The sequence below is a fragment of the Neopelma chrysocephalum genome, unplaced genomic scaffold (assembly GCF_003984885.1).
Source record: "Neopelma chrysocephalum unplaced genomic scaffold, ASM398488v2 Primary Assembly neopelma1_23, whole genome shotgun sequence".
In the NCBI taxonomy this organism is placed as follows: domain Eukaryota; kingdom Metazoa; phylum Chordata; class Aves; order Passeriformes; family Pipridae; genus Neopelma; species Neopelma chrysocephalum.
In genome coordinates, this window is record NW_020897691.1 from 15,259,739 (window position 1) to 15,278,312 (window position 18,574).

General features: G+C 40.4%; 1 protein-coding gene across 2 annotated transcripts in view; it reads left to right on the forward strand.

The window, feature by feature from the left end:
- UST (uronyl 2-sulfotransferase) overlaps positions 1-18,574 on the forward strand; it is a 163,696-nt gene that overhangs the window by 66,617 nt on the left and 78,505 nt on the right. For both annotated transcript variants that reach the window (XM_027687900.1, XM_027687909.1), the window contains exon 3: positions 12,534-12,689. In XM_027687900.1, coding sequence (XP_027543701.1) covers positions 12,534-12,689 — 156 coding nt within the window. The remainder of the gene's footprint in view (positions 1-12,533; positions 12,690-18,574) is intronic.

The window sequence follows — 18,574 nt, forward strand, 5'->3', positions numbered from 1 at the left end:
TAAGCACTGCTCAGCAATAACAAAACTATCACTATATTATCAACAATGGACTCAGCACAAATCCAAAACACAGTCCCATACTAGCCACTGTGAAGAAAATTAACTCTACACCAGTCAAAACCAGCACATAGTGCAAAATAGTTGTAGAAATATTGGGAATAATTATTTTGTGTTCTTTTAAAATTGTGTTCTCCTTTCTTCTAAATGGCAGTATCTGAATGAAAGAAAACTGATTTTTCCAGAAGACTTTGCCATTGTTATTCATAATTGTTTGTAATCCTGCTGAAGCTACAGGGGGAGAATGATATAGCAGACTAGTATTATGGAGATCTATCCAAAAGCTAGAATTGAATCTGTGCTATTAAGTGTGAATTGGGTCAAAAGTATTTGAATAGTACAGGAGCACTAATTTTTTTGGTTTGTTCATATTAATTTATCGCTCAAGAATCTTAAGGACAAAAAATCATTTTATTCTGTGATTTACCAAAATAGAGAAGATGATTTCTTACTTTTTAATACTTCTTCATTTTATAGTGTATCAGAAATGTGTTGATATGGGGAGGCTGACTGAAAGTAAATGGACAGTACAAAGAGACTTGGGAAATTAAAGCCAGATTGCCTGTCACAAGAAGATAAATTTATGAGGGATGCTGTGCATGCTGATGTCCTGCAAAAATTTAAACAGTAGTGAACTAGCTTTTTATTAAGCCTCTCAATTTTGAAAGACTTTGAGACACAACAAGGATGCAGGTTTTGTGAACCACAGTAGCCTGCAGTTTTCATCTATCTAATTTCAAAGATGCTTGGAAAGTATTTTGTCTTTTGGTTGGTACTTTAATTGTCAGGCTGTGTGCATAATAAATGTAAATTTTGCTTGAGTCTGGGATTCACACAACAGCCTACCTACTGTTACACAAAACAGAAAGATTCTAATATCACCAATTTTGCAATCTGTAGGTTTTGTCCTATGTCACATACCGTAGCTAAGAATCTACCTAAATCGTTTCTGAAGCTAGTAAAACTCTGTGCTTTCACTGAAATTTAGAACACAATCCATTCTGAATTGATCTTTGTTAACCTGCAGATAATCTGTGCAGATTATTTCAAAGTATATGAATATCTCTTACACATTACAGTTTTAAATTTCCAACTCTCCAATACATTCCCCTCTTCTTTCCATTTTTTCCATGACAGGAAGGTATTTATAAACTAGCATAGCATAGGAAGAGGTCATGGCTACTCAGTCATGGCCACCTTCATTATCTTTTTATTAGGAAGTGCTGGATTATAACACTAAAGTCCAATTACAGCTGGGTCTGGATGACCTAGACCTTCAGTGGAAAAAACCAAAAATCTGCCATTCTGCCTAGGGATAGCATAACAGAGTATCTTTTGAAAGTGACAATTGATTTGGTTAATCTTGCTAAGCCTTGTGACTCAGTTGAGTAACACTCATGGTTTTATCACAAGTCTTTTATTTGTTGATGGCATTCTTAAATCCTGAATTGAAAGGGTTTTTTTCTAGATATGATGTTTAAAGGGAAAAAAAAAATTCTGAAACCTGGGATGCTGTGGAGGCTTGCAAAACTGAAAAAAAAAGCCAACTACCAAGTAAGAATTCTGGTATTATTTTGAAAGCCTCGTGATTTTGAAGGTGAACTGGTAGGTTCTGGAAGTTTTGTACTTAGGCTTTACAAAAATATAAGATTTAGTTCAGGAAACAGTGAATAGCAGTGAAGTACTCTAATAAGGGCCATGAGCTTTAATCAGAAATGTGATTGTGGACATGCCTACACATGGTCAAAAGTAGAGTCAAAATATCAGGCAAAGAGGACAGAGCATTGTGACTGGGCTGAAGGAGTCTGTGTGAGAGTTATGGTAATTCAAGTGAAAGAGGAATTTGGGCAAGTAATGCAAGGGCAGGGCAGTGCAGTTATGTGAAAAGGTAATTCTCAGGACAGCACCCACAGACTCTGTTGTCCTGAGGGAGTGTGGAGGCCTTTGTGGCTGGCATTATTGGGGATTTTGAGTAGATACAGGGAGAAGCTCCTTCCATTGGAATGGCAAGGAGTCGTGCCTTGGTCATCAGGAATGAGGTTTGGTTTGACTGAGCAAGTCAGATTAATAATTTCAAATTCCAGAAGAGTGAAATGGGAGCACTTGACACTGGGCCTCCTCCATTATTGCTTCTGATGTGTCATCTCCAACACCACAGGATCCACTTGTGACTCAAGATATGGATTGTGGTCTGTCAGGATAGGTATTCTGGGCCTTTGAGTCATTTTGGATGACACAGTGATTTCTGCTCTGTTCTGGTTCTGCTGGAAGAGTTGGCCAGCAGCATGTTGTCCTTCGTGTAGGTGCTTCTTGGTGTTGTTCCTTCCAGGTGGTGATATCTTGTCATGAACTAGATTTGAATCTGTTACCTGCAGGAGCTGTGATGGAAATTCAGTCCCTTTGAGTTGTTCTGAGCATGCAGAGAGAGAGCACCTCAGAGCTAGCTCATCTGTAACAAGCGTGTGGGTTACAGTTCAGGAGAACTGGCCTGTTTTACAAATTAAAGTCCAGTTATGGCTATAAACAACCTTTATTTCATACTGCAGCTGACTTACAAAGTGTCTGCTTAAAGTGCATTGGAAAAGACAAGCATGCTGAAGACATTAAAATGAAATGTGGAGCTACAGAAAGAGGGCCTTAAGTAAAGGGCAGGAGGGCAAACTGAAATGCATTGTGACAGATCCTTGGCAATAGTGAAACCATGAGTTGCTGGACTGAGTTGCCTGATAGTCAACCACAATACGTACAAAAGGGTTAAACCTTAATGTGAAGAAAGACAAGTGCACACAGAGAAATACATTATTCAGTCTACCACTCACCACATTCAAATCAAATATTTTTGGCTCACAGGGTGAATTCATGAATATTGCATTAGAAGGATAGAGACAACCATAAGGTAGTGAGGTTACTTAAGGGATCACCAGTGCTGTGAAGTATTATAAAAAGTTTTAAAACCAGGCTTAGTATTTTGCAAGTATGCAATATAAAGATGTGCATTGGATGTGATAGGATTTACTACTTAAACAGAGAATAACTGTGCCAGTGTATTCTGAGCATATCAGAGCATACAAAACCCTGGGCTCTGGAGGAAAAACAGCAGTTTTAAACTTTACAATTCCAAGCTACATATAGCATTAGGCTGCTTTGGAGTAAAAATCAGTCTTGCACAAATTCTGCAGTTTACAGGTTTTCTGATGTTACATGGAAAACCCTCCAGTGGAAAATAAGGTAATTAATGTGACACTAAAATTCTTAACCTAATTCTGAACTCATGCTAGTTCCCTCAACTAATACCAGTATCAGTGAACCACATCCTTAAATAATTTATCTCCTTTATCTTCTTATGAGGTAAAGTGCATACCAGAAAGATAACTTCTACAATCTGATTAACTTGAGAAGTAAGAAATAAATATGCTGCTTCTCATAAAAAAGCTAATGAGGGCCTTCCAGTTCTTTTTCTACTGTAACCTGCATGCATTCATGTAGAGTAAAGAAGAAAAAGGGTGATAGCTCTACGTTATGCATGCTGTCTATACTAGTGATAGTCCCATGTACTTTGATTCTTCTAAATTCCGTCCTGAGATGTATTAAAAAGAGATGTCTGCAGGACACAAACAATAACTGTTCGGTTCTCATTGGCACCAGGGAGACAAGATACAGCAGTATATCTAATTTTGGTCCCAAAAGAAGTGAACAAGTTGCAAACTGCGGAGGAGAGCAGGAAGAATGAAGAAGGGGTTGAAAAGCACACTATCTTAAGAAAGGGTGAAAGGAAAATATTTGATTAATCTAGAGGTGATGGTTGTACCCCATCCCCAAGTAATTATCCATTTGGTAGGGTGATCCCCTCTCACCTGCTTCATCCCTGAGAGGAGCCAGAGCTGAGCTGCCATTAAGTACAGCAAGTGTGGCTAAGTGATGAAAGCCAGGAGTCCCACTCGCACCTCCAGAGGCTGCCTAACATCAGTGAGCACCTGAAACCGCTGAGTAAACAGAGCATCTGCTCTCTACCGACTTAGTTTGACTCTTTGTATATATGTGCTGATTTTGAATGTTACTGAAACTTAACATACCTGAAGTAAACTTGGTTCTGCACTCTCTGTGGTGGGGAGTCTTGTGCAGCAGATTGCAGGAGCAGAGGTTTTGTTCTGCTGCAAGCTGCTGTTGTAGGCAAGTGATGCAGGTGTAAAGTATAAAAGGAGCAAACCCAATTGTGTTCATAGGATGCAGCCAAAGCTTTGAAAACTGCATCTTTGACCTTTTCTTTATAATTTCCCCAGGTTCCTGTTGATATTATTGTAGTTTCTATAGCGATAGTATCTTGTAATAGAACCTGATCTGACACTTAGTGGAGAAACTTTACTATGCTTTGAACTGAGCTCTTTTTAGATTTGTAAGTGTGCAGGGCTTCTTCACAGAAAAATTACTGAAAGTTTTGATTTTGGCTCTACAGATCTGGTTTTTTAAGACATGTCAGGGACCATAAGCTTTAGCAGACACTTCATAGTAATGCTTTTCTTTAGTCTTAATAAATTTGAGTACTGTCTGCAACCAAGTTGCCTTTTTCTGCTTGTGCTTCATGCTTATGTTTTCAATTTATTTTGGTACTTAGGGATGTTGAATCGTTAGAGAACACATTTTAACTTAGTCTTCCAAATGTGTCATCTGTCCAACAGATGAGATGCATTGTTTGTGGCAGGGGGAGCGAAGTCATCCTTTTTCATTTAAATTAGTTGATTAATAAAAATGCAACAGAATAATCTTCTGTTTCTTCTCTGCCTTATTTTTAATGCTCCGCTGCATTTAAACTTTGAAAACAAACCAACTTCACCCTTACCTTTTCTTGTGGTTTCTAGTGTATTTTCAGTGACCCATAGAGAAGACCATGCTGTCTGGTCTGCTTTAGAGTTGGTTAATTCCAAAAGCTTGTCTCTGTCTAGCATCATTACACTCTACAGGTGAATCTTTATGTAACTGGATCTGTGTGCTTTAACTGGGGAAGAAGGAGCCTAGCTAGTGATTTATTTTGTTTTCTCCCTTGTTCATTGTTCAGTCATGTTTTCTGCTGACATACTTTTGTGTTAGCAACTCTTCACTGTATTGCTTTAAAAGTAAGTTGATACTTGTTTGGAATTAAATTTTGTGCAGCAGTTTCTGACCTTGGGTTTGGCACAGGTAATCTTTTAGTGGCCTTTGAATTTGCCTTTAAGTAGGCCATGGCAGGCTTGTGATGGACCTCAGTTAAAAAGAGGCATCCAATATATCTAAGATCTCAAAGCTGATGACTGAACTATCTGACCTATCGTCATCAAACCCACAATATGAGAGCAGGTATTCTTTGGAAAAGGTAGAAGATGAGCTAAAAATGAAATGCACAGTGGTTAACAAAACTCTGGAATTTGTTAGTACAGCAAGTTATGTAAGAAATTCTTCATGCAGCAAGCAAGAATGTGACTTCTAACATGCCATATGTAATCTTTGGGGACACTAGAGAAGGAGGAGAGATACTGGAGAGAAATGACTGCTGACAGCTCTCAGGTTTGTAGGTACCTAATGAGTATCATCCTCCCCTCATGAGTAGAATGTGCCATTGCTTTGACCCATTAAGCCATTTTTTAAAATTCTTATGATTTTGTCTCAGTTGGACAAGAAAAAAAATGAAGAGGTTGCACTGAGGTGTGATGCTATATAAAGATGTGTGACATCAGCAAATGTTTAATTGTTTACACAGTCTTACCAATTTTGTCTGTGTTGGTTGGCCTCATTCACCTGATAAACATGGAGCACTGTCTGACTACAGGTTAATGTCTGCTCAGAAAGGAGAAACCATTTCTGGCATCCGCTTCTGGTCCTTCTCATATGTAAGGACAGGGGTCACTTACTTCCAGAAGCTGTGAAGATAATGGATTGCTTTCTGGGGGCACATCTCTTTGACATGAATAATTCATCTGAGCAAACTGTATGTGGACTGGGAAATTGTTGGCAAATGGGCAAAATTATACTGGATTTGGCTCAGTAAAGGTGGAATAATTTAGGCCTTTGGGTGGATCCCTAAATTGTTGACGCTGCAAGTAATGTTATCCAGCCTAATTTTTTCAAATGATGCAAAGGTTTACCTGGAGACAAAGCCACCACTGAAGATGGAAGCCTGGGCTTTGGTCAGGCTATCTGTTAAATGGCTCCCTTCCTGAGACTGGCAGACCTACTCTGCAGAGCTACTTGACCGTCACTGTAATGCAAGTTTGTTTTCTGTTAAACTTACTTTTTCTTCTTCCGTTCACAATGATTCTTGAGATCTTCTTTAACTGTGGAACAAAAAAAAAAAAAGCCTCCTTGAACTGACAAGTAAATTGTTATATAACTTTCCAAACCCTTAGAGAGAGCTGTTGTAATTATACTGTGGGTTTTACTTTTTTATGGCTGTAAGTACTAATTCATATGACTACAAAGTGAATTACATGTTTGAATTTTTTATATTACCTCTGGGTTTTGATGCAGTGCTCAATAAAGTCACTCTGTAATTATTTTGAAGTTGCGTATATTGTTACATGAATATCATGTTGCCAGAGCATCACCTCAGCAGTTAGTCAGTCTACATGATACATACTCTTAAAATTAAATAAATAAATAAATAAATAAATAAATAATCAAAATAAAATGTAATCCAGTCAACATTTTGTAAACTTCCAACTGCTGTTTTCCATCATTTTCTGCTAATATAATAGGAGTTTCCTTTTCAAGAGCCTACTCTACTGCCGTCTCTTGTATTGTTTCAGTCTTTTGTGAGTATCGTGAGGGGGGAAAGAAAGTTCCTCTTTGAAGAAGTTTTCCATTTCTTGCATTTTTACTTCTGCTTAATAGAAACTCAGGTTTCTGGAAGAAGTATTTCTTCTAAGAAATAACTTAGACATTTTCTAAAATGCAGAAAGCAGATTTGCAGCATCCTAAGGGAACCGATCACGTTAAACAAATACATGCCTATATATCAAAAGCCTGTGTACTGCATGGCTTTGTGCACTTGGCACACCCTTTGGGGCATTTATAAGCGGATTGGTGACGTAAACAGACGAAACATGAGCAGAGCTTCAGTAGCGCACCTCTAAAGCTCCCACGTTCAGCAGTGCTGCACGTGAAGTTTTGGTTTCCGTTAGTGATTGTTTTTCTGGAGTGAGCTTTGAGCTGTAGCATTTATCTTGAATCTTGAACTAAGTACATTCAGCTGGTTACTGAATCAAGGCATTGATATATTGGCCTCCTTTAAGCTAAAAAGGTGTCTGAAAATAATAGCCCTTTATTTCAAGTTTCTTTATCTGCTATAGTTTCTTTTTGAGGGTTGCCATGGTTATTGTTTGTGTGCAGAACAGAATTGTGCTACCTAGGAAGATGAGTTTCAGAAACAAATGTGAGAACTGGTGAAACTTTGTAGCTACTGTCAGTTTTCTAAGCTGATAAAGTTGTTTGCACTTAGAATAGAGTTTGCCAAGGCCTGCTTTAATTTTATTTCCTTTTAAAAGAGTTATATTAATAAGATTCACCCAAGGTTACTGGATAATCAAGTCAAGGATTTAATTAGAACTTGAATGTAATCTGAGTGCAGCAAAACTGGAGTTAAATGAAGTACTAATGAAGAAAAACTTTTGCTCACTACATTACAAAGTGCAACTCTGCTAGGAAAATCAAAGCAGTTTATAATTGTGAAGCATTTTTAAATATGTCCATAGCCCTACAAACTCTTGTCATTTATCTCATTTCTAGGATGCTAAGCAAACACAGGCTTGTATGAGTCTTGCTCCTTCACTGGCACTTGTGAGCATCTACTTACCATTTCTCTTGAAAGCTTTCACATACTTGTACAGCTAAGTATGCCAAAGGTGTATGTCTGAGCAGAGGATAAATTCCACTTCCACAAGTTACAGTGATGTTGTGTGGATGGTGCTGCAGGGCCATGACAAATAGTGATGCTAGTGTTTGTTATGTGAAGGAATTAATCAAAAAGGGGACAATCCAGAATAGGGCTGTGTTTTCTTGTTTGTTATGGTGCGACGGAGAGATGTCCACGATGTCCTCCATACCCGCGTGATGCCCAGCGCAGAATGCCAAACAGACCACCGGCTTGTGCGCTGTAAACTCAACTTCAATCTCAAATTCAAACCCAAAAGGGGCAGTATCCCAAGGAGAAGACTCCAAGTTAACGATCTCCAATCAGCCACAGTAAGAGAAAGATTCCAGGCAAACCTTCAAACTAGGCTTGAAAACCATTCCACAGATTCTGCAGATTCCTCTCCTGAAACAATTTGGCATCATATTAAAAGCTGCATCCTGCAATCCTCTGAAGAATCCTTAGGGTTCTCCCTCAAGAAGAACAAGGACTGGTTTGATGAAAACAACCAAGAAATCCAGGACTTGTTGAGGAAGAAGAGAACTGCCCACCAAGCACACCTTGCACTGCCTTCCTGTCACGCAAGAAAAACAGCCTTTCATCTTGCATGCAGCAAGCTCCAACAGAAACTCCGTGACATCCAGAACAAATGGTGGATCGATCTAGCTGCAAAAACTCAACTATGTGCAGATACAGGGGATCATAAAGGATTCTATGAGGCTCTGAAAACAGCATACGGGCCTACATACCAAGTCCAAAGCCCTCTACTCAGTGCAGATGGTCAAACGCTTCTGACAGATAAAACCTCCATTCTGAATCGATGGTCTGAACATTTTCAAACTCTTTTCAGTACCAACCGTATAGTCCAAGACTCAGCAATTCAGTCCATCACACAACAACCAGTGAAATACAAATTGGATACTGCTCCCACTTTAGGAGAAACCCTCAAGGCCATACAGCAGGTGAAAATCGGCAAGGCAGCTGGGGTTGATGGAATCCCACCTGAAGTCTGGAAACATGGGGGCCTTGCACTCCATGCTAAATTTCATGAGCTCGTGGTGCGCTGCTGGGAACTAGCATCAGATCTTCGTGATGCAGTCATCATCACCTTGTATAAGAAGAAGGGTACTAAATCAGACTGCTCAAATTACCGTGGTATTACTCTGCTCTCCATTGCTGGCAAAATCCTGGCTAGAATACTCCTGAACAGACTAATACCCGCTATAGCAGAAGGAATTCTACCTGAAAGTCAGTGTGGTTTCAGAGCCAACAGGAGCACCACAGACATGATATTTGTTCTCAGACAACTGCAAGAGAAGTGTAGGGAACAGAACAAAGGTCTCTATGTAACCTTTGTCGACCTCACCAAGGCTTTCGATACTGTGAGCAGAAAAGGTCTTTGGCAGATTTTGGAACGTTTAGGTTGTCCCCCCAAGTTCCTTCAAATGATCATCTCTCTTCATGAGGATCAGCACGGCCAAGTCAGATATGGCAACACACTTTCTGAGCCCTTTCTAATAAAGAATGGTGTGAAACAAGGCTGCGTTCTCGCTCCTACCCTATTCACAGTCTTTTTCAGCATGATGCTCCAAAGGGCCACGGCAGACCTCGATGATCAGGATGGTATCTACATTCGATATCGTACTGACGGAAGCCTGTTCAACCTAAGGTGACTGAAGGCTCACACCAAGACCTTAAACCATGTTGTCCGGGAGCTGCTTTACGCTGATGACGCCACCCTTGTTGCCCACACAGAAGCAGCCCTGCAGCGTTTAACATCCTGCTTTGCAGATGCTGCTGAGCTCTTTGGGCTGGAAGTCAGCTTAAAGAAGACAGAAGTTCTCCATCAGCCTGCACCTCAGGAAGTCCCCCATCATCCCCACATCACCATTGGCCAATCAGAACTCAAATCAGTCCAGCAGTTCAATTACCTAGGCAGCCTCATCTCCTCGGATGGTAAGATTGACGGGGAGATAGACAACAGGTTAGCGAAGGCATATAGTGCTTTTGGAAAACTCCATAAAAGAGTCTGGCGTAATAAACACCTGAAGAAAAGCACAAAGATCAGTGTTTACAGAGCCATTGTGCTGTCAACTCTCTTATATGGTTCCGAATCATGGGTCATCTACCGCCACCACCTGCGTCTCCTAGAACGCTTCCATCAACGCTGCCTCCGTACAATCCTAAACATCCACTGGTCAGACTATGTAACCAACACATCTGTTCTTGAACAGGCAGCAATCACAAGTATTGAGGCCATGCTACTGAGAACGCAGCTGCGCTGGGCAGGGCACGTCTCCAGGATGAAGGACCACCGCCTCCCTAAGATCCTGCTTTATGGTGAACTTGCCACTGGCTGCCACAAGAGAGGAGCCCTGAAGAAAAGATACAAGGACTCCCTGAAACAACAACTCAGCCTCGGGCATATTGATCACCATAACTGGTCTACTCTGGCCTCCAATCGGGAGGCCTGGAGACACACTATCTGTAATGCTGCTGATGCTTTTGAGAAAGCACGCAGGATCACTCTTGAGGAGAAAAGACAACGCAGAAAGAATCGAGCCTTGCAGAATATACCATCCAAGGAGTCTTTCTGCTGTGCCTTTTGCAACCGGACATGCCTTTCTCGTATTGGCCTTTTTAGCCACCAACGCGCTTGCAAAAAACGTGGGTAGAGCCCTTCCCAAATCTTCGTTCGCGAAGCCTAGCCATGATGATGATGATGATGATGGTGTCCCTGATGTGGTAATCAGCATAATAGAATGCATTCAAATGTTAACCTTTCAGAAATTACTAGCAGTAGTTTTGGAAAAAGTTAGCTACAGCTGTAGCATAGAGATGTCAAATTCATCACCTTAGGAGTTCTCTAATAATTGAGGCTCAGATTTTGCATTTCTTAGGAAGCAAGTCTTCTGAAAGAGATTGATAAGGAATAAGGGAACTCGGTTTCTCCTAGAAAACACCATAAAAATGTTACAAAGTGGCCAGACTTGATACCTTACGTGGGGTTTGTATGAGCCTTAGGAGACCCATATTTGCTTGCTGAATCAGCAGATGTGATGTCCTGCAGCTTGGAAGGCTGTTAACTGAGGCCATGATCACCCAATACCTACCCCCTCCCTGAGTAATGTGGAGAATGATGGCTTCCCCATTTATTTTGCAGTGAAGGATATCCTAAACATTCCAACCAGTAACAACAGTAATGTTCATTTGGTCATGAAATACAACATTGACAGCAAAGTGCCAGTAAGGTCCTACTAAAAATAACAGAATACAGGGTTGTTTTTTTTTTCTTTCTAGTTAGCTGTCCTCTGTGAAAGTAGTCTGAAGGGTGCCTTGAGGAATCATTTTGCTTCCCTGATGAAGATCTATTAGCTGTTTGAATACCCTGAGAAGTGCCATATGCTTCATCTGACTGGTTTTATGTCATAAATTCTTCTGCTGGGAGAATGTGATTGCATCAAGAGCAGAAGTAGATATAGATTGAGACACATCACCACTTTGGCCGTTCCTTGCGCTGAACACAGGTTGTCTGGAACCTGGGTGCAGGCCCTGTGTCAGGAAACATTTTGTGCCATTGTCTTAATAGAAAAATGATCTTTTTTCTTAAGTGCCATATATGCACTGCTGTGGATGAAACTGTGAGCTCCTGGCTTTAAGAAGCTTGAAAACAGTTTCCTCTTGGCCTATACTATCAGATGCTGCTGCTATATGCTATACATCAAATACTTGTCTAGTGTGATAGTGTGATTTCAGAATGCATTTTGGTGGAAAAACAGCCCATGGTCATCATCCAGGAATAAAATAAGGCTGCATCCAATGTATTTCGAGGCAGTGAATTACTACTCGCTTGTTCTGGTTTCCCAGGGAGGAGAGCATGGTGCAAGAGTTTGTGTGGGCAGGAGAACATTCCCAGTGTCCAGGTTGGATGTAACTGTTGTGTTTTCAGTTTTAGTGCACATTACCTGTGTGGAGGTGATCAGACTGTGCCAGTTGGCCTCAGGCCACCTGTAGCACTGGCGTTTTTCATTCCACAAGTATATCCCTAGCCAGTGGCATGATTTGTTCTCTGAATCTCTTTGGAAGATTCATGTTTATATTTGAAATTGAAATAGTTGATTAATTTTAGCTTTGTACAACTGGTGGTTGTTTGGGGTTCTTTTCTTTTTAAGATGAAGTTTTGCAATACGAGCATTCCTCTTGCATTATGTCAACTTCACTTTGAGTTGCTAAACTGTGGCACAGATTCACTCCATTCTTTTTATGGGAGATAGTCAACTAAAGCTGACTATTTGCATTGATATTACAAGCAGCAAGCTTGTAGCAGTTGCATAGTGTTCCTGGAGTAGCTGCCAATCTGTTACATTTAACTGGATCATGAAGGGGAAATCTCACCTTGCCATCTCCTGAGCCATGTTGTTTCTATTCTGAAGAGCTCCTGGCTTGTTAGAGGAAGTGAACGCTTCTGACCTGGGCAGGGCCCTAGGAATTCTCCTGCATGTGTGTGTTGGCTTCAGGTCAAAACATTGTGTTACTCAAGATACATGGAAACAAAAATGTCAATATACTGACTCCATTTTTTTCAATCTTTATTTAGGTACTTCCTTTCCCCAGTCAGGTGGTCTACAACAGAGTGGGAAAGTGTGGGAGTCGAACTGTGGTTTTACTTTTGAGAATTTTATCAGAGAAACATGGATTCAATCTGGTTACATCTGACATTCATAACAAAACAAGACTGACCAAAAATGAACAGGTAAGTTACTCCTGCTCCTCTTAGATCAGTTTTTCCTATTATGTTTATGAAACTGAGAAGCAAAGGCATATGCTAGCAGAAGTCCTATTGAAAAGATGTATTGCTGCTTTGACCTGAGTGATTATCCAGAATTCATCATTCTCTAAGTGACTTCATTTAATAGGAGAAGTGGATGGTAGAGCCAAGAACAACATGATGTGGAAGCTAACCAGAAAAACTAACTTTTGATGAGCCAGCTTTGAATTTAGTCAGCGCAGCAGTTAGACTACCAGCAAGGCAAGAAAGGTTAGTACCAGTGAAGTGCTAACAGCATCTGGGATGCGTATTAATGTATCTGCAGGACACAACCATTTATCATATAACCAGGCCAGCCTATTCAGACCTAGCTTGGGTCTCCTTAAGCAGAGCAGGAGTAAATAATAGCCAAAAGGGTCTTTTTTGATGACTTTCTTAACTCACTTTTAGTAAGCAGTTGCTTCAAAAAGTTATTTCCCCATGCCATGCTAACCCATGTTGCTATAATCTGACATGCCCTTGATCCTATCTCAGCTTCTTGCTTATCTGCCTTTTTCATGTTATCACACAACCCTCACTACAGGAAGTGAAAATAGCACATTATTCCTCTTTATCCAGGAACACTTCTTCACATGTTTCATGTTCCCTTAAAGTTGTAGAAGGCATTATTGTTGCAGCTTTGATTCTATAAAAGATCCAGTTATTTAAATTTTCTTCTATTCAGAGTAACCATGTGCCTTCTGTAAGTATCACTCCCATAAGCAGATATTGATACAAGTAATGCAAAAAAAACAGACTCCAAAGCATGTGTGTGTAGTCAGATGCCACACACATTGCCCACTGCTGCTATTTTGAGCTGCTGATCAGGTAAAGGCTGCAATAAATGCCTGTGTCACTCCCAGGAATGGAGCCTGCAAACCACCAAAAGGATGTGTGTGACGATCAAAATACAGATGTGGGCCTGCCAGTGGCATTGTGCTGTGATTTGGGCTCATTTATTTGTAGCCTGCTTATGAGCATAAATTTTTTATTTTAGATGCAGCAGTTTAGGAAATGAAAATTTAGGAGCTGATATTGCTCCTGTAGGTCCCACCTTCCTCCCTTTCACGGTGTCCATTGGGGTCCTACCAGTAGCCAGCTGATCTAACACCACATGACAGTCAAGTTGAGCCCAAGGTTGTGACCAGCTGGCCAGGGCTGCCACACCAGCCCAAAGGTGGCTGCTATGTACAGTTGCATGTTAGATGCCAGTGAAAGGATGTAGGGGAGGACAGTGTCCCCTCACTGCCCCTGCTTATGGCCAAGGGAAGGCATGGGCTGTGGCTGCTGCAGATTTCCTCTGTGTATCCTACCAGCAGTGCCACAGAGCCACGTTTGCAAAATGGTTCCATCAGAAAGGAGCCAAACTATCCTGTACTACAGAGGCTGTCCGGTTGGGATTGCTGTCTGGTTGGGTATGGCTGCTTTTATGTTTTGGGTTGTTTGGGTTTTGTTTGTCTATATCTTTCATCAATTTCCCTTACTAATTGGGACACATCATAAAACTCAGAAACCTTTCAGGTATTAATAATCACCAGCTTTCACCCTTATCAGCTTCTTCCTTTCAGTTCTGTTCTCTGTCTTTCTCTGGTAGGTGTACTGTCCTTTACTGAAACATGACACATGATCACATCTTAGCAATCTTCTGTGCTTTAGTCCAGCATATGGAGATTCCAGAGAGGCCCAGACTTACTTTTTACCTATACACTGACAAAGGATAACTATCTGCATTACCTTTTGCACTCCCTAAGCTCTTCGCTTACTAGACAGTAAATGTGCTGGAAGTATTGCTACAGAGCTGATGATTTACTCTATAGATTGCCCTACTATAACTTGAGTCTCTTTATTTTCATTTATGGTTTATTTATGGAATTACAATAGATTCATAATTTAATGAGTACTTTTGCTGAAAAGTGCCTTTGATCACCAGGAAACATGCCTGAAGACAGTAACTGATCTGTTGTTCAGGGCATTTTTAGTTGTCTTCTCAATTTTTAAGAACAGAATATAAAAAAAAAAGAAGTACTTTTTTCACCTTTAATGTGGTGTACACAAGAGGAAGTTGAAAGAATGGATGATCTCCGGCTCCAGGCATTGGAACAAGAAAAAAGAGAGCTGGGCTGGGATGAAGGCTTCCGGCATGAGCATGGGCTTCTCGCTTGAGATATGTCTCTCTTCCTTCTGTCATTTGTCTGTCCTGTGTTTGATTAAAGCCCTGATCCAGCCAAGACTTTTCTGTAAATATTTAGCTTATGCAATCTGCTGTTGTTAAATAAAATTAAGCATGTAGGTGTTCTTAATGACTGTGGGGATTGCACATAACTGGAATCCATATCCTCATTGCCTTTTCGAGTCTCCTTCCTACTAAGAAATTTTCCCAAGTTATGTCTGTCTGCCAGCAATTAGAAATGCAGCCTTTGAACATCTGTGGGCATAAGGGAGTGAGGTCTGGAAAGAGATGAGTTAGTATGTGCCTTACCATTTGCTATAGTACTTCCAAGTAAATTGAATACAGAAAATAATATGTAGTATTAAAGTTAATCTAATTGTTGTGGCTTTAAAACTCCACATAAACTGCTGCAAAATGAAATCTTCCCCTTCCATGACTTTGTTTCCCACTCCCATTTTCTTGCATTCGGGGAAGTAAGAATGAGTATGCTTATAAATATACAAACACCAGTCACATACGGGAGTAATTGGTAGTTTATCCTCATATTGTTTCCTTCTACCACCCAATGTTATGACCGTGCAGCCAACTTAGTATGTAATTCCAGTTTGACACATTAAAAATTCATCACTAATTTTTCTTAAATGCTTTTCAAGACAGAAAATTGGTCATACCAGCCTGGGGAGGTGAAGAAATTCCTGAAACCATTCCAAACTTTTGAGAGCTGAAAATGAAGGTCTAGTCTCGTTCCTGGGAGTTGGGAGTTGTTTATGGAAATGAGTACTGAGATGAAAGTGATATACCAAAATTCCTGTAGATACTTGTGCTTCCTGAGCCCTACATGCCTTCAGTAGAGACTGAAAGCATTGGAAGAAGGTAAAGAACTCCCAAGAAAGACTGATATAGAGAAATTTTTTTGTCCTTTTTATGTCAATATTAGTGGAGACTATAGTGTGATCCAGTAGACCTCACTTGGAAAATCCCATTTGGACCTTGAATTCTCCCAGTGAAATACAACATCTTAAAAAAAAGTAGTAACATTTTGGCTGTTGTCTGGGTGGGATTATTATCTGATTTTCTTTTTGTCCCCAGTTGAATTTACTTACTGCAAATCTCAAACAAAACAGGACTGCTCTGAGCAGTCAGCACAGGGGCTGGCCATTTCCAGAAGAGGGAAAAGTGTCCTCTCTCAAAGGCCGGAGTTGAGTTTTTGTGCAGAAACAATGCTTTGGCTCAAGAAAATCCATCCTCCACGTTTCTTCCCTCTTGGGGAGGGCCCCCTCCAGCCCTCTTGGAGTCACTTCACGGTGCCATCTACTGGAGTGTTACTTGCAATGCAGCACCAGCCCGTTACAAGTACGCGGATGATGCTGAGCAATTACAGTTTGATTTCTTTTGTATGGCCAACTGAGATCCTACAGTGGTAGTGTAGGACAGCAGACTAAGGAAAAACCTTTCCTCTTAGAGTATTGCCTCTTGGTGTTCTTGCTCAGGTGGGCTTTAAGATTCAAAACTATCTTGTGATTTACAGGATTGCCGCTGTGGATCTCATCTTCTTTAAAGGGCCTGATTAAAAGTCAGTGCAGAATATGAATTAAGGAGAAAAATATTAGAATAAAAGATTAAGCAAGCAGTCACAGTGGTAGAAAGGTGTTATTATAAGGAAAGACTCTGTTCCTTAAAATTAATTGGTGTTTGAGGGGGGGTGAGTGGAATAACAGCAGATGTGTTGACCACCCCACAGAGGTCTTGGCAACTGCTTGCTGTGGCCTAGCATCTCTGCAAACTTCAATCATGCAGTGTGCATGCTCCCCTTTCCTTGGGGAGCACAGCGCACCCACTACTTTGGTTTGCTTCCACACACACTCTCCATGTCCTGTCATTTCCCTCTCCCTGAATCCTTCTTTAGCAGCATTAACTCTGTGGTGCAATTTAGTTAATTTCAAGAGCAAATTAGTATATTTTTCAGTGCTGTTTCACTGAAACTGCCTAACTCCTGCAGGAGAGCTCTGGGCAGCAGTGAGAGAGAAATAGCTCTTTATGGGCCCTTATCCTAGAAGGTGTGTGCTCCTTTCAGACTTCTCCTTATATTTCTACAGCTTCTCCCTCCAGCCATGAATGTGTTCTAGTTCATCTCTCCCCCAGCTGTGTTTGCCAGGGTTGTTTATCTTGTGCGGCTTGTTCCTAATAATTTTTTTTCAAACATAGGATGACCCTAGATCATGTCTCCTTGTACGTAACTCTTCTTCACCACTCATTCCATCCAAAATACTTGTTTTCCTCAGCTCTCATCCTCTGCTCACTGTTCCTCTCTGTGGATCTTCTGCACTCATAAATTAAAAAAAAAAAACCCACAAGACAAAATAAACCCCCCCCCTCACCAAAAAAAAAAAACATATCAAACCAAACAAAAAAAATCTAGCAACCAAAACCAACCAACCAACCAAAACCATTAGAGACCTTACTCTTCTGGGATACATTGGAAGATTTTTGTTTTTTTTTTTCCTCGTTACCATCATCTTAAAAGCAGAGGTGGATCACTAGGTATTCCTGAGCAATACAGTTGGTTTGTTAAACTGAAGTGATTTCAGCACAGCGGGATCAGAGAGCGAGAGAGGCCCATGGGAAATACAGCCACAATTTGCATGTGGCCATGAGCCATTACAGTTATTTATTTTTCCCTCCTGACATTTGTGTTTTGTTTCAGTTGAGCCTTACTTACCCTTTTGGCAGGGTTTTTAAAAGATCGAGTTTTGCTTGTTTGTTCTTGTGCACATTGTAGCTTTATCCACATCTGCTTACAAGTCCAGTTGATCATTAAGTATCTAAATATGAAGGTACTTTAAGTCAAAACAAAAATCTGTGTCTACTTTGGAGTAAGCTAGTATCATAGTTCAAGAGACTGAGTTTGATAGCAAGAGATTAAAAAAAAGCCAGGAGCCAGATGCTGTCCTGCTCTCTGTGCATCTTTCCAGCCTCCCTTTGCTTCTGAGGCCAAAGTGCCTGTGCTTGTCCAGCAGCAGGTTGATGTGTGCATTGCACTGACATCAGACGAAATACAGTGTGAAACATAGTGGTGGTGTAATATGAATCTGCCTGGCATAAGCTTGGTACTTGATACTTGCATGGTACTTCGTAACACACATATACTTCCTGCTACATTCATGTAGCAGTATTATACTAAAGCTGCCTGTCTTTTTAAACTTAGTGGGATTACTTAGTATGGGTACAGTATCTTTATATCTCCATAATTATACTCTAATGATGTTTCTTCATTTATTCCAAGATGGAATTACAGTGATGACCATAGTTGCACGAACAGAGTTTTTATCCCATATCAGTAACTTCCTTCTGCCATCTTCCTTCCTTACTTCATGCAGATAGAGTAACACAGGTAAAATGACAAATATAACATAAAGCTTCATACAGTTCTGAGAATTTCACTTCTCCTGTAACTTGTCTGAGAAAAAAAAAAATTAAAAATCTGATTGAGGTATCTGATACACAACCTCTAGAGTCTCCCCATGTTTGATTCTGTAAGATGAATGAATAAAATTTTTTGGCAGAGTTACCAGTCTTAAAGAAATGTAAGCATGTTGGGTTTGCTAGGAAAGTCTTTGTCTCTTCAGAGCATCAATAAACAATACTTGATTCCTTTGTGCAA